Source organism: Saccopteryx bilineata, chromosome 4 (assembly GCF_036850765.1).
Source record: "Saccopteryx bilineata isolate mSacBil1 chromosome 4, mSacBil1_pri_phased_curated, whole genome shotgun sequence".
NCBI classification, from domain to species: Eukaryota; Metazoa; Chordata; class Mammalia; order Chiroptera; family Emballonuridae; genus Saccopteryx; species Saccopteryx bilineata.
This window is the reverse complement of record NC_089493.1, coordinates 261,650,651-261,667,540: the sequence shown is the minus strand read 5'-3', so window position 1 is coordinate 261,667,540 and position 16,890 is coordinate 261,650,651. Positions and strand designations below refer to the sequence as shown.

The 16,890-nt window shown below is 45.6% G+C and overlaps 1 protein-coding gene across 2 annotated transcripts in view; it reads left to right on the top strand.

Annotated features, from left to right (window-relative positions):
* Nucleotides 1-16,890, top strand: part of ZNF394 (zinc finger protein 394) — a 59,236-nt gene that overhangs the window by 30,446 nt on the left and 11,900 nt on the right. Inside the window, exon 3 of one of the 2 annotated variants that reach the window (XM_066274312.1) lies at nt 623-739. The exons of the other annotated variant lie outside the window; for it this stretch is intronic. Within the exon in view, the coding sequence (XP_066130409.1) occupies nt 623-699 (77 nt within the window). The 3' untranslated portion in view covers nt 700-739. Of the gene's footprint in view, nt 1-622; nt 740-16,890 lie in introns of those variants that run through there. 2 annotated transcript variants of the gene reach the window in all.

Below are 16,890 nucleotides of genomic sequence, written 5' to 3'. Positions count from 1 at the left end.
CTCTCCCCTCCTCCCTCTCAATAAATAAAATATTTTTTTTCTGGAAGACAGTTCAAATTACTCTTTGATCAGCTTGATTCTTTCAAGGCTTGTTTAGAAGCTTTGTGAGGGTGAGTCACCCCAAGAGTGTGATCTTGGCTTGAAGACTTAAACAGATCTTGAAATATTCTAAGGCTAGTTTAGTACTTTTACTAAGGCATAATACTTAGGATTTCTACTGAATGCTTCAGGTATTCAATGAGAACTCTATTTATTGCAGTAGGCAGTTAGATATGAATAGAGCATGGACTATAGACAAGGCAAAGATCACCAGGGCAGAAAGCCCCAGATGACTAGCAATGGCAAAGCTGGGAAAACAAGGACCTTGCCCTCAGGTTGACCTTTTCCTCTTTAGCTGGTCTTGTGGTTTAAACCCCCTGACCTTTCATACCACTATTTAGGGGTTGGGATCCTCCCTGACCTTTCCTTCCCTGCCATATCATTAGTCATGTGGATTCAGACCCCCTTAGAGAACAAGGGGCAAAAGAATGGCCTTGTATAACCCCTAATCCATTTCCTTGCATGACCACTACTTTAAGCATTAAGCCCTAGAGATAATATCTAGGCCTCAATTGTGTTTCAGCTCCAGGCCCAGAAAAGCAGCAAAACCAGACAAGTGACTCCATGGCTGACATCAAAACCAGCTACATTGACAAATGACCCCCTGCCCCCACGCTGACCAATCAATGGAGACCATGACCCTGAAAAAACACACCTGAAAAGTTGATGGACATTGTAAGGTATTTTTCCCCACCGAGAAGGAGGGAAGGGTGCTGGAGCCACGAAGTGTGGAATAACAAAAGGCTTTATTGAGTACAGAGCGCATCCCACTCTGCAAGATTCCCTGGCCCCGAGGAAAGATGGAGGCCAGGGAAGTCGCAAGGATTAAACCGCGTGGGAGATGTTTAAAAGGGTCCTCTAGGGAAATCGAGCTAATATAACATGGTGAAATCTCATTGGCTGGCAGACGGTCCCTATTTTCCAAAGGGCTCCTGGGAAGTTTCTTTTGGCGCACTTGGTTGTGGGTGTCCTAGCCAAAGTTGCCGGGTCTGACCTTTCCCATTATCCACCAACCTTACATTCTGACCTTTTGTGCTAAATAGAAAAGGGGCGCTGTTTATTTGTCTAGCTAATTCCTGCTGATTAGGGGCCTCGTTGGGAGGGGAAGATTGGAAGGTGGTGACTTTGAGGGGTGTCAGGAGGAACATCTGTGTGGCCATGAGTTGAGAAACTTCGCAGATGCAGTCCTATAAGGATTTAAAAAAAACCTTCCTCTTTTTTCTTAAAAGCTTTTAAGAAACAATGTCTACAAACCTGAGTTTAAAAATTCCAACACTTATCCTCTGAACCCACCTAAACTTACCCTCCCATCCTGAAGTCATGAGACTAACGCATACCTCTAGACAAAGGGATCAAGAACCCCTTGCTTGAAAACCTGTATTCTGTAAAAGGTATATAACCTGTAAGAAAATCAACTTCAGAGAGCACATGTCTTTGGAGCTACTAGCTCTGTGTGCTCTGCTGGCTTTTATTTTTATTTATTTTTTGTGTGTGTGTGTATTTTTCTGAAGTTGGAAACAGGAGGCAGTCAGACAGACTCCCGCATGCACCCGACCGGGATCTACCCGGCATGCCCATCAGGGGGCGATGCTCCACCCATCTGGGCCCTTGCTCTGTTGCAACCAGAGCCATTCTAGCGCCTGAGGCAGAGGCCACAGAGCCATCCTCAGCGCCTGGGCCAACTTTGCTCCAATGGAGCCTTGGCTGCAAGAGGGGAAGAGAGAGACAGAGAGGAAGGAGGGGGAGGGGTGGAGAAACAGATGGGCGCTTCTCCAGTGTACCCTGGCCAGGAATCAAACCTGGGACTCCTGCATGCCAGTCCGACGCTCTATCACTGAGCAAACCGGCCAGGGCCTGCTCTGCTGGCTTTTAATAAATTCTATTTTCCTCTAATAAAGTTATCTGAGTGTCTATCCTCCATTAGGTTGCTTCCTGTTACATTGAAGCTGGATTAAATTGCTTGGAAATGAGAAACATCTTGCAGCAACATCAGGGATAGGGCAACAGAGGTCCATAGAGACCAGAGGGAACTCTTTTTTTTTTTTTTTTTAACTTTATTTATTTATTTTTAACAGAGGCAGAGATAGACAGGGACAGACAGACAGGAAAGGAGAGAGATGAGAAGCATCAATCATCAGTTTCTCGTTGCGCATTGCGACTTCTTAGTTGTTCATTGATTGCTTTCTCACATGTGCCTTGACCGTGGGCATTCAGCAGACCGAGTAACCCCCTGCTGGAGCTAGCGACCTTGGGTCCAAACTGGTGGGCTCTTTGCTCAAGCCAGATGAGCCCGCGCTCAAGCTGGCGACCTCGGGGTCTCGAACCTGGGTCCTTCCGCATCCCAGTCCGACGCTCTATCCACTGCGCCACCACCTGGTCAGGCCAGAGGCAACTCTTTAGTAACTCATTGAATTTATTAATTTTTCACAGAACATGTCATCTCATGGGCTAGAAACTGGGGTAGCAAAGTAGAGAAATTATGTTTAAAATAATAATCTGTACTTTCTCACTTTGAAAGGGAATGAATTTTTCTCTATTGAGATAAATAGGGTAGTTTAAGATCCTAGTCACCCCAAACATAGAGAACACTGAGCATTAGAGATTTAGAAGACATTTAACTATCTAATTGATAATTTTCATGATCCAGAATAGGATAATGTGCTTCTGTAAGGTAAGAAAGAGACATACCCATAATCATGGAATTACTTAATAGCAAATGAAGGACTATTCCATTCAGTCCAAATGTTGATTCTAATTCCAAAATAAATCCTAGATTCATCCTGAGTAAATATAGTTAGGTATGGCTCATTGATTCTGCCATTTCACTATTATTTATTCAATATCTAATAAGTGTTATACAATAGGAATAAAGCAATGAACAAGATAGATCATATCTTTGCCCATTGAGAATTTACAGTATCAGTGGAATGACCCTCAACAAGTAAATAATCAGTATATCACATACGCCATGGCCCTTAAACAACAGTTTTGAACTATGCAAATCCACTTATGTTTTCTTTTTTCAATAAATTACAATTGGCCCTCCACATCTCCGAGTTTCACATTCACACAAACAAGAAAAACAGTACTTTTGATCCATGGTTAGGAATCCATACACACATAGGATCAACTGTGTGCATTGTTCTACACCATTTTATATAAGGAACTTGTACATCTACAGATTTTGGTAACCATGGGGCATTCATGAACCAGTTGCCCTCAGAACTGTGGTTAATTGGGGAGTGAAGTTATATGCAAATTTCTTCCTGTATGATGGCCAGTGGTTGGTGCCCTTAACCTTCACCTTGTGCAAGTGTCAACTAGAATGGGAGACTCTGAACAAGTAATGATGATAAAGTATGATGACAGCAGGAGAACTAAGGGGAGGTTATAAGGACATAATATTAGAGGTAAGTAACTTAGCTTAGGGTGAGGGAAAGGCTTCTGGCTCATGTGATAACTTAAGCTGATACTGAAAAGATGAATAGGAATAAACCAAATAAAGGGAGATGACAAGAATATTTCAGGCAGAAGCTACTACATATACTAAGGTCCTGAATCAAGAAAGGAAATGTTTAAGGATTTCAATAATCATAAATGCTAGAGCATAATGTGCAAAGAGGGATGGTAGAAAGAGAAAACTGGAGAAGAAAGTGGAACTACCCTGACCAGGAGGTGACACAGTGACTACAGCGTCGGACTGGGACACAGAGGACCCATGTTCGAAACCCCGAGGTCACTGGCTTGAGCATGGGCTCACCAGCTCGAGCGTGGGGTCGCTGGCTTGAACATGGGATCATAGACATGACCCCATGGTCTCTGGCTTGAGCCCAAAGGTCACTAGCTTGAGCCCAAGGTCGCTGGCTTGAGCAAGGGGTTACTCGGTCTGCTGTAGCCCCCTGGTCAAGGCACATATGAGAAAGCAATCAATGAATATCTAAGGTGCTGCAATGAAGAATTGATACTTCTCATCTCTCCCTTCCTGTCTGTCCTTATCTGTCCCTCACTCTGTGTCTGTCACACACACAAAAAAGTAATCACAGAAATGTAGAAATAAATGAGAAAATGTATAACCCTTCAGTCAAAACAATGAAAATATTAGACAGATATATCAGTGACCTTTTGGTGCAATACTGCTTAGTAAACCACCACAAAAGTTTCCTGGTGGCCCTGGCCGGTTGGCTCAGCGGTAGAGCGTCGGCCTAGCATGTGGGGGACCCGGGTTCGATTCCCGGCCAGGGCACACAGGAGAAGCGCCCATTTGCTTCTCCACCCCTCCACCGTGCTTTCCCTCTCTGTCTCTCTCTTCCCCTCCCGCAGCCAAGGCTCCATTGGAGCAAAGATGGCCCGGGCGCTGGGGATGGCTCTGTGGCCTCTGCCCCAGGCGCTAGAGTGGCTCTGGTCGCAACATGGCGACGCCCAGGATGGGCAGAGCATCGCCCCCTGGTGGGCAGAGCGTCGCCCCTGGTGGGCGTGCCGGGTGGATCCTGGTTGGGCGCATGCGGGAGTCTGTCTCTGTTTCCAGCTTCAGAAAAATGAAAAGAAAAAAAAAAAAAAGTTTCCTGGTATACAATGATAATTTATTATTCTCATATCTGTAGGTCTCCTAGTGATTGACTTCCTTAGGCTGATCTTGCCTGAAGAATTCTGCTAATCTCGAGTGGACTTGCTCACATTTTGGGAGACTGGCTGAAGGTCAGCAGATTTAACGTGGGCTAAATTGGAGTGGCTCAGCTTCACTTGTTTCTCATCTTCTGGGAAAGAACAGGCTAGTCTAGCCAAGTTCTTTTCATGATCATAGCAGAAGCACAAGAGTAGAAATTCCAAACATGCAAGCACTTTTGGAGTGTTTGCTTGTGTTACATTAACATATTACTGGCCAAAGCAAGTTGCATAGTCAAATCCAGAAGGAAGGTAGAGTGGGGAGGGGCGAACAAATCATTTTCAGAAATGGGAAGAACAGAGGGACTAGTTTTTAGCAATGATCTGTAACAAAACATATAAAATCACTGTTTGAACGCAAAGGAACTCACAAAAGTAATGCGAGACTTGAAAAAATATTCTTTTTTTTTTTTGTATTTTTCTGAAGCTAGAAACATGGAGAGACAGACTGACTCCCGCATGCGCCCGACCGGGATCCACCCGGCACGTCCACCAGGGGGCGACGCTCTGCCCCTCCGGGGCGTCGCTCTGCCCCAACCAGAGCCACTCTAGCGCCTGGGGCAGCGGCCAAGGAGCCATCCCCAGCGCCGGGGCCATCTTTTGCTCCAGTGGAGCCTCAGCTGCGGGAGGGGAAGAGAGAGACAGAGAGGAAGGAGAGGGGGAGGGGTGGGGAAGCAGATGGGCGCCTCTCCTGTGTGCCCTGGCCGGGAATCGAACCCAGGACTTCCGCATGCCAGGCCGACGCTCTACCACTGAGCCAACCAGCCAGGGCCGAAAAAATATTCTTAATGAGAACTTTTTATTCACTTTGTTTTATTTCTAATCACATGAAAAGATGGTTAACTTCATTATTCACTAAGGAAATGCATAGTAAAACCACAATTAGGTACCACTACTTACCTATTAGCATGTCTAAAATTTTTAAATGACAAAACGTTGACAATACGGCCCTGGCTGGTTGGCTCAGTGGTAGAGCATCAGCCTGGAGTGTGGAAGTCCCAGGTTCGATTCCCAGTCAGGGCACACAGGAGGAGGGCCCATCTGCTTCTCCACACCCCAGATGGGCAGAGCATTGCCCCCTGGTAGGCATGCCAGGTGGATCCCGGTTGGGCGCATGTGGGAATCTGTCTGACTGTCTCCCAGCTTCTAACTTCAGAAAAATACAAAAAAAAAAAAAAAAAAAACCCAAAAAAGACACCTTGACAATAGCAAACGCTGGAAAGTATGTGGATGGACCAATTGAAACTCTCATACACTGCTGGTGGGAATGCAAAATGGTACAACCACTTTGCTAAATACTTCAAGTTTCCTTTAAAGTTAAATATATATTTACAATATGATCCAGCAATCCCACTCCAAGGCAATTCTTTGGAAGAAATGAGAATTTGTGTTTACATCAAGTTCTGTGCAATAAAGTCCAACTTTATTAAAAATTGTCCAAAACTGCCTGACCTGTGGTGGCGCAGTGGATAAAGCATCAACCTGGAACCATAAGGTTGCCAGTTCAAAACCCTGGGCTTGCCCGGTCAAGGAACATATGGGAGTTGATGCTTCCTGCTCTTCCGCCCTTCTCTCTATCTTTCTCTGTCTCTCTCTAAAATGAATAAATAAAAAATAATTTTAAAAAAATTGTCCAATAGCCTGACCTGTGGTGGCGCAGTGGATAAAGTGTCGACCTGGAAATGCTGAGGTCGCCGGTTCAAAACCCTGGGCTTGCCTGGTCAAGGCACATATGGGAGTTGATGCTTCCAGCTCCTCCCCCCTTCTCTCTCCCTCTCCCTCTCCCTCTCTCTACCTCTCTCTCTAAAAATGAATAAATAAAAAATAAATAAATAAATAAAATTTTAAAAAAAGAATTGATGCTTTAAAAAAAAAATTGTCCAAAACTAAAAACAGCTAAAATATACTTCAATTACTGAATAGATTAACAAACCGGTATACCAATATAATGGAAAACTACTTACCCGTGAAAAGAAACAAACCACTGATGCACACAACTAACTGCATGGAAGAATCTTAAACACATTATGATAATTGAATAGAAGCCAAACTAAAAAGACTCTATGTGGTACAATTCTGTTTATATGACATCTATGAAAGGTAAAACTCTCGAGGTGAGGAACTGATCAATGATTTCCAGGGGCAGCATGGGGATATTTTTTGGTGGAATCCTGTGGTTTTATACAGTACTGTATAGGTTCAGCTAAAATAAACCTACTTTTCTCAGAATTGACTAACCTGCAGTTTTCATTTAGGTTGGCCAGAAGAAAAAGCTGCACGGGATATGGGAAAGGGAGTCAAGCATCAAGCACATTGAAGCTTAGAAGGTCAGGGGCTATTGCAGTCCATGGGCATGTCTGCTGGCTCAAGTTGTTGGCCTGGGACAGCAGCCCAGTCTACAGCTTCTCCAGCTCCCTCACTAGTTTGGGGCAAGAGCTAAGATTCCAGTTCCTTCAGCTCCTATGAAATTTCCTATGTCAGCTTCTCTGAATCCTAAGTTAGGTTCATGTGCAGCTCTATAATGAAGTCTGAAACGCCTGCCTCATCAATGCTGAAGGCTTAGAGATGAACATGGGCTCTGGGGAAAGGCAGATACGGGTTTTATTTTCTTCTTCTACGCTCCACATTCATCTTTTCTTTTCAACTGCCAGCCCAGCTAACTTCAGCCATAGCACCAGAAACTACGTCAACAGACTCCAGCTCCCAGCTATAAATTTCTCAGTGGTCCTGCATCTCTGATTATATCCTAACTAATGTATCTAAAGAATATTTTGATTTTGAAATTGTCAATCCATACCACAATAAACAAACCTATTAAATATAGGTCAATGTTTAGTTTTTTTTTGGTGAGGTAACATTTATATATATAATACATATAATTTTTAATTACACAATTTGATGACTTTTAATTACACAATTATAATTTTTAATTATACTTTTGAGAGCAGGTTATGCCCATGTTACCACACTGACATCAAAACATAGAGCATTTTTCTCACTTCAGAAAACTCTTGGCCCTGGCTGGTGGCTCAGTGGATAGAGCTTTGGCTCGGCGTATGGACATCCCGGGTTTGATTCCTGCTCAGGGCATACAAGAGAAGCGACCATCTGTTTATCACCCCACTTCCTCTCTCTCTTCTCTCCCTCTTCACCTCCTGCAGCCAGTGGCTCGAATGGCTCAAGCCTGGCCCTGGATGATGGGTACAGCTTGGGTGGTCTGAGTGCATCAGCCTCAGGTACTGAGGATAGCTCAATGGATTCAAGCATTGGCCCCAGACAGCGTTGTCGCGTGGATCCTGGCCAGGGCACATGCCAGAGAGTGCCTCACTATCTCCCATTCCCTCACCTAAAAAAAAAAAGAAGAAGAAAAAAGAAAACTCTTTAGTGTCCTTTCCCAGTCATTTCCTATTAACAGCAGCAATCACAGTTCTATTTCTTTTTCCACATTAAATTTGTGTATTAGTTTTGGCCCTGGCCGGTTGGCTCAGTGGTAGAGAGTCGGCCTGGCATGCAGGAGTCCCGGGTTCGATTCCCGGCCAGGGCACACAGGAGAGGTGCCCATCTGCTTCTCCACCCCTCCCCCCCCTCCTTCCTCTCTCTGTCTCTCTCTTCCCCTCCCACAGCCAAGGCTCCATTAGAGCAAAGTTGGCCCAGGCCGCTGAGGATGGCTCTATGACCTCTGACTCAGGCGCTAGAATGCCTCAGAGCATCGCCCCCTGGTGGGCATGCCCGGTGGATCCCGGTCGGGCGCATGTGGGAGTCTGACTGCCTTCCTGTTTCCAACTTCAGAAAAATACAAAAAAAGAAAAAAAATACAAAAAAAATAAATTTGTGTATTAGTTTTCTATTGCTGCCATCACAAATTAAAGTTTAAAAACAACACAAATTTAGCCTGACCAGGCAGTGGCGCAGTGGATAAAGCGTTGGACTGGGATGCTGAGGACCCAGGTTCGAGACCCTGAGGTCGCCAGCTTGAGCGTGGGCTCATTTGGTTTGAGCAAAGCTCACCAGCTTAGACCCAAGGTCGCTGGCTTAAGCAAAGGGTCACTAGGTCTGCTGAAGGCCCACAGTCAAGGCACATATGAGAAAGCAATCAATGAACAACTAAGGTGTCACAATGCGCAACGAGAAACTAATGATTGATGCTTCTCATCTCTCCATTCCTGTCTGTCTGTCCCTGTCTATCCCTCTCTCTGACTCTGTCTCTGTTAAAAAAAAAACCCTCTGTAAAAAAAAAAAAAAAGCCTGACCTGTGGTGGCGCAGTGGATAAAGCGTCGACCTGGAAATGCTGAGGTCGCCGGTTCGAAACCCTGGGCTTGCCTGGTCAAGGCACATATGGGAGTTGATGCTTCCAGCTCCTCCCCCCCTTCTCTCTCTCTGTCTCTCCTCTCTCTCTCTCTCTCTGTCTCTCCCTCTCCTCTCTAAAAAATGAATAAATTAAAAAAAAATTTATTGATTGATTTTGAGAGGCAGAGAGAGAGAGAAGCATTCAATCCTTGTTCCAATTAGTTGTGCATTCTTTGTCTGCTCCCCAGATGTGCCCTGACTGGGGATTGAACCTGGAACTTTGGTGTTTCAGAAAAATGCTCTAACTTATTGAGTCACCAGCCAGGACCACAATTAGTTTTGCCTCCCCTAAAACTTCATATAAATGAAATCATACAGTATGCATTCCATTTGTATATGCTTCTTTTGTTCAGAATGTTAGTGAAATATATCCATGTTGTTATGCGTATCAGTAGTTCATTCCTTTTCATTGTATCAATATACAATGGTTTTATTTTCCCTTATTTTCTTTTCTTTTTTTTTTTTTCATTTTTCTGAAGCTGGAAATGGGGAGAGACAGTCAGACAGACTCCCGCATGCGCCCAACCGGGATCCACCTGGCACCCCCACCAGGGGGCGATGCTCTGCCCATCCTGGGCGTCGCCATGTTGCGACCAGAGCCACTCTAGCGCCTGAGGCAGAGGCCACAGAGCCATCCCCAGCGCCCGGGCCATCTTTGCTCCAATGGAGCCTTGGCTGCGGGAGGGGAAGAGAGAGACAGAGAGGAAAGCGCGGCGGAGGGGTGGAGAAGCAAATGGGCGCTTCTCCCGTGTGCCCTGGCCGGGAATCGAACCCGGGTCCTCCGCACGCTAGGCCGACGCTCTACCGCTGGGCCAACCGGCCAGGGCCTATTTTCCCTTATTTTCTTGATGGACATTTGTATTGTTTCCATGTTTTAGCTATTATGAATTGAGAAAAACTATTCGTTGTGGTATGTCTTCATTTCTACTGAAAATACTAAGTGAAATTGCTGGGTCAAAGGGCATGCATTTAACTTTGTTTTATGACCAACTATTTTTCAAAATGTACCATTTTATACTCACTAGCAATACATAAGACTACCAGTTTTTCCTCAGCCTTACCAACATTTCTACTTTTTTATTTTTTGGTGACAGAGAGAGGGACAGATAGGGACAGACAGGCAAAAAGGGCAAGAGATGAGACGTATCAATTCTTCGTTGCAGCTCCTCAGTTTCCTTAGTTGTTCATTGATTGCTTTATCATATGTGCCTTGACTAGGTGCTTCACCAGAGCAAGGGACCCCTTGCTCAAGCCAGCAACCTTGGGCTCAAGCCAGCGAACACAGGGTCATGTCTACGATCCCACACTCAAGCCAGCACCTCCACACTCAAGCTGGTCAGCCTGCTCCCAAGCCAGATGAGCCCGCAATCAAGCCGGCAGCCTGAGGTTTCAAACCTGGGTCCTCTGCGTCCCAGTCTGACACTCTATTCATTGCGCCACCGCCTGGTCAGACCCAACATTTGTATATTTAATTTTACTTTTTATTTTTTAATTGTTGAAGTATGTATGTAGTAGTATCTCACCATGGTTTTTATTTGAATCTTTGATGACTAAGGCTGATGAGCACTTCTTTGTGGATTTCTTAAACGTTTGTATATTTTCTTTTGTGAAGCTCAAGTCTCTTGCCATTTTATGTGTTGGGTTGTTTGCCTTTTGATTGTTTTTGTTTGTTCGCTTTTGTTTTTCTATTTAAGATTTTATTTATTCATTTTAGAGGAGAGAGAGAGAGAGAGAGAAGGGAAGAAGCAGGAAGCATCAACTCCCATATGTGCCTTGGCCAGGCAAGCTCAGGGTTTCAAACTGGCAACCTCAGTGTTCCAGGTTGAGGCTTAATCCACTGTGCCACCATAGGTCAGGCTGTTCGTTCATTTTTTTAATTCAGTGAGATGAGGGGAGGCAGAGAGGCAGACTCCCGCATACACCCCACCGTGATCCACCTGGCAAGCCCAGTAGGAGGGGATGCTCTGCCCATCTGGGGTATTGCTCTGTTGCTCAGCAACCAAGTTCTTCTTACTGCCTGAGGCAGAGGCCATGGAGCCTCAGTGCCTGGGCCATGGCTGCAGGAGGGGAAAGGAGAGAAAGAGTGAGAGAGAAGGGAGAAGGGGAGGGTTGGAGAAGCAGATGGGCACGTTTTCTGTGTGCCCTGACCGAGAATCAAACCTGGGACATCCACATGCCAGGCCGACACTCTTACCACTTAGCCAACCAGCCAGGTCAGCCTTTTTATTGAGTTGTAGGATTACATTTTATATTTTGGGCATGTCTTCATTGGATATATGATTTGCAAATATTTCCTTCAGGTCTGTAGGTTGCCTATTTATTTTCTTAGTGGCTTATAAAAAGAAAAGCAAAAGTTTTAAGTTTTCAGTAAATCTAAAATACCATTTATCTTTTCCTTTTATGGTTATTGTGTTTCTGTCCTAAGAATCCCTTGTCTATCATGAGGTCATAATGGAAATCCTCTATGCTTTCTTCCAAGTGTCTTACAGTTTAGTTTTTGCATTTAGTCTCTGATACTTCTTTTTTTTTTTTTTTTGCCTATAACATGCAATAGAGGTAAAGGTTTTTTTCCATACGGATATCTAGTTGTTCAAGTACCTTTTGCTGAATTGCTTTGACACCTCTTTTGAAAACAAATTGACCATATAGGTGTGTGGGTCTATTTCAGAACTCATCTCTGTTTCTTTTTTTTTTTTTTTTTTTTCATTTTTCTGAAGCTGGAAACAGGGAGAGACAGTCAGACAGACTCCCGCATGCGCCCGACCGGGATCCACCTGGCACGCCCACCAGGGGCGACGCTCTGCCCACCAGGGGGCGATGCTCTGCCCATCCTGGGCGTCGCCATATTGCAACCAGAGCCACTCTAGCGCCTGAGGCAGAGGCCACAGAGCCATCCCCAGCGCCCGGGCCATCTTTGCTCCAATGGAGCCTTGGCTGCGGGAGGGGAAGAGAGAGACAGAGAGGAGAGCGCGGCGGAGGGGTGGAGAAGCAAACGGGCGCTTCTCCTATGTGCCCTGGCCGGGAATCGAACCCGGGTCCTCCGCACGCTAGGCCGACGCTCTACCGCTCATCTCTGTTTCATTGATCTATTTATCTAGCCTACACTAGTGACAAATTAGCATAGGTATTTTAACGTTATAGTGATGATTGTTATCGGGAAGTGTGAGTCCTCCAACTCTGCTTATTACTAAATCAGGTGAGAATATATAATTATTTCAGGGATTTATTGCATTCTATTCATTATGAATTCCTTCATGTTGACGAAAGGCTGAGGGCACAGTGAAAGCTTTCTCACATTTCTTAAATTTGTAGGATTTTTTTCTCATATGAATTTTCTGCTGTTGAATAATAGGTGAACTCTCGCTGAATGCTTTGTCATAATCATGGCATTCATGTGGTTTCTCTCCAATATGAGTTCTCAGATGCTTTCTAAGAAATAAGCTCAGACTGAAGGCTTTCTCACATTCCTTACATTTGTAAGACTTCTCTCCTGTATGAAATTCTCTGATGTCTTATGAGAGCTGAGCAGTCACTGAAGGCTGTCATGCATTCATTATCATTGTAAGGTTTCTCTCCAGTACAGGTTCCTTGGTGTTGAGTAAGAGCTGAGCAGTCACTGAAAGCTTTCCTACATTCGCTACATTCATGTGGCTTTTCCTGGTATGATTTCTCTGATGCTGAGTAAGGCCTGACTTGTCACTAAAGACTTTCCCACACTCTTTACATTCATAAGGTTTTTCTCCAGAATGAACCCTTTGATGTTTAAGGATGAAGTGTCATTAAAAGCTTTCCGAGCCTGAACAGGTGGTGGTGCAGTGGATAGAGCGTCAGACTGGGAGATGCTGAGGACCTAGGTTCAAAAGGTCACTGGCTTGAGCGTGGACTCATCTGCCTTGAGCACGGGCTCACCAGCTAGAGCACGAGGCCACTGGCTTAAGCATGGGATCACAGACATGACCCCATGGTTCCTGGCTTAAGCAAGGGGTGACTTAGTCTGCTGTAGCCCCCTGGTCAAGGCACATATGAGAAAGCAATCAATGAAAAACGAAGGTGTCACAACAAAGACTTGATGCTTCTCATCTCTCTCCCTTCCTGTCTGTCTCTATCTGTCCCTCTCTCTGTCACACACACAAAAAAGCTTTCCACCTGACCAGGCGGTGGCACAGTGGATAGAGCATCGGACTGGGATGGGGAAGACGCAGGTTCAAGACCCCGAGGTGGCCAGCTTGAGCACGGGCTCATCTGGTTTGAGCAGAGCTCACCAGCTTGGACCCAAGGTCGCTGGCTCAAGCAAGGGGTTACTCGGTCTGTTGTAGCCCCACGGTCAAGGCACATATGAGAAAGCAATCAATGAACAACTAAGGTGTCTCAACAAAAAACTGATGATTGATGCTTATCATCTCTCTCCGTTCCTGTCTGTCTGTCCCTGTCTATCTCCCTCTCTCTGTCTCTGTAAAAAAAAAAAAAAAAAAAAAAAAAGCTTTATCACAGTCTGCATTTATTGGGTTTCTATCCAGTATGTATTCTCTAATGTCGAATACGGTATGTGCTTTGGTTCAATGCCTTCCACATTCATTGCATTCATAGGGCTTTTCTCAGATATGAATGATATGATGTTGAATAAGGGCTGAACAAAGGCTGCAAGTTTTGCCACATTTGTTACACTTGTAAGGTTTCTCTGTAGTGTGAATTCTCTGATGTTGGATAAGTGATGAGCTCCAACTGAAGGCCTTTCCACATTTGATACATAGATAGGGCTTTCCTCCAGTATGAATTCTCTGATGTAGGATAAAGACTGAATAGTAGCTGAAGGAATTCCCACAGTTATTGCACTTCCAAGGCTATTTCTTTTTATTATTATTAAGTGAGAGGCAGGGAGGCAGAGACAGATTCCCACATGTGTTGGACTGAGATCCACCCAACAAACCCCCTACCAGGCGATGTTCTGGGCCACTGCTCTGTTGCTCGGCAATGGAGCCATTTCAGCCCCTGAGGAAAGGCCATGGAGTCATTCTTTTTTTCTTTTTTTTTGTATTTTTCCGAAGTGAGAAGCAGGGAGACAGTCAGTCAGACTCCTGCATTCGGCTGACCAGGATCCACCCAGCATGCCCACCAGGGGCGATGCTCCATTGCGGCTAGAGCCATTCTAGTGCTTGAAGTGGAGGCTATGGAGCTGTCCTCAGCACCCGAGCCAACTTTGCTCCAATAGAGCCTTGGCTGTGGAAGGGGAAGACAGAGATAGAGAGGAAGAAGAAGGGAAACGGTAGAGAAACAGATGGGCGCTTCTCCTGTGTGCGCTGACCAGGAATCGAACCCGGACTTCTACACACTGGGCCGATGCTCTACCAATTGGCCAGGGCTCATGGAGCCATTCTTAATGCTCGGGTCAACTTTGCTCAAACCATTCGAGCCATGGCTGTAGGAGGGAAAGAGGAGATTGCCTCTCTTGTGTGACCTGGTCAGGAATTGAACCTGGACTTCTACACACTGGTCTGATGCTCTACTGCTGAGCCAACCAGCCAGGGACAAAAGGCTTTTTCAATGAGTAAAATTTCTGATGTTTAATTAGGTTTGAGTTTTCCTCAATTTCACTACATTCCACAGGGTTTTTCTTGTGTTTAATTATGACTTGCCTTAAAGCCTTATGTTTTCCTCACTGCCTTTCTAATGTGCCTTCACATTCCCAGGCTTATATATATATCAAGAGTTCTAGGAATCATCCTTTTTAAGTCTTTCTATTACCAGGTCCCTTTCAGATGATATTTCTTAACAAACTTCCTGCTTTGAAAGGAACTCTTTAGTTTCACATGATTCAGACTTTGAAATAAATAAAAAGTGCAAATCTTTGTTCTCTGTGTTGAAAATAACTATTGAGTTGGCAGCAAGGTGAAAAAAGTGATGAGGCCTGGCCAGTTGGCTCAGTGGTAGAGCATTGGCCTGGCGTGCAGGAGTCCCGGGTTTGATTCCCGGCCAGGGCGCACAGGAAAAGCGCCCATCTGCTTCTCCGCCCCACCCCCTCTCTTTCCTCTCTGTCTCTCTCTTCCCCTCCCGCAGCCAAGGCTCCATTGGAGCAAAGTTGGCCTGGGCACTGAGGATGGCTCTATGGCCTCTGCCTCAGGCACTGAAATAGCTCTGGTTGCAACAGAGCGACGCCCCAGATGGGCAGAGCATCGCCCTCTGGTGGGCATGCTGGGTGGATCCCGGTCGGGCGCATGCGGGAGTCTGTCTGACTGCCTCCCCATTTCCAACTTCAGAAAAATACCAAAAAAAAAAAAATGCTTATTAAAATGTTTATTTGAGCCCTGGCCGGTTGGCTCAGCGGTAGAGCGTCGGCCTGGCTTGCAGGGGACCCGGGTTCGATTCCCGGCCAGGGCACATAGGAGAAGCGCCAATTTGCTTCTCCACCCCCCTCCTTCCTCTCTGTCTCTCTCTTCCCCTCCCGCAGCGAAGGCTCCATTGGAGCAAAGATGGCCTGGGCGCTGGGGATGGTTCCTTGGACTCTGCCCCAGGCGCTAGAGTGGCTCTGGTCACGGCAGAGCGATGCCCCAGAGGGGCAGAGCATCGCCCCCTGGTGGGCAGAGCATCGCCCCTGGTGGGCGTGCTGGGTGGATCCCCGTTGGGCGCATGCGGGAGTCTGTCTGACTGTCTCTCCCCGTTTCCAGCTTCAGAAAAATACAAAAAAAAAAAAAAAAGATCCTGTGAACAATTGCCCAGCTCTAGCCAACAACATCATACTGATGAGCCTGCACTCAAGAGCCAGGGACCTCAGGGCTTCAAACCAGAGACTACAGTGTTCTGGGGTGGCACTTTATCCACTGCACCACCACCAGTCAGGCCCAGCACCATATTTTTTTTTCCTTTTTTTTACAGAGACAGAGAGAGAGTCAGAGAGAGGGATAGATAGGGACAGACAGGAATGAGGAGAGATGAGAGCATCAATCATCAGTTTTTGGTTGTGACACCTTAGTTGTTCATTGATTGCTTTCTCATATGTGCCTTGACCGTGGGGCTACAACAGACCAAGCAACCCCTTGCTCAAGCCAGCGACCTTGAGTCCAAGCTGGTTAGCTTTGCTCAAACCAGATGAGCCTGCGCTGAAGCTGGTGACCTTGGGGTCTCGAACCTGGGTCCTCCGCATCCTAGTCCGACGCTCCATCCACTGCGCCACCGCCTGGTCAGGCCCACCACCATTTATTGAAAAGGTTTTCCTTCTAACATTGAGTTACTTTTACATCTTTCTCAGAAATTAGTTGACCATATATATATATATAAATACTAGAAAGCCCGGTGGTCATACGAAATGACCGCTGTTCTAGATATTATAAATTGTAATTAAAATGATTTGTGCAAAGGTGTCTGCTAATTCAAACTGAATTACCCAGGGCAAGCGGCGAGGACGCCCCTTTGCTTAGTTCCCCACAGGGTTTCCCCCTTCTACTTGCTTAATTGCTTAAAGTAGAGTGCAGTGAAGGAAACCACCAAGGGACTCATTTTGTCGAGACAGGCTTTTTTCTCTTGCATCTGAGGCAAGCCTTGTTTCTCTATGCTCATCAGTCTCATTTTGCTGAGAAAGACGCATTTGCTCTGTGACTGAAGCAAGCCTTGTCTTTCTCTGCTCAGTGGTTTCTTTTTGTCGAGAAAGCCGTTTTTGTGCAGCTTTAGCTACTTTTCTCTCCTCTTCAGTGCTGTATTTTCTAGGAGGCATTCTTAAAAGAAATTACGTTAAGACGTAGTTTTTATGTAAAACAGATGATTGCCAATGCAAACAAATGTTCACCTTC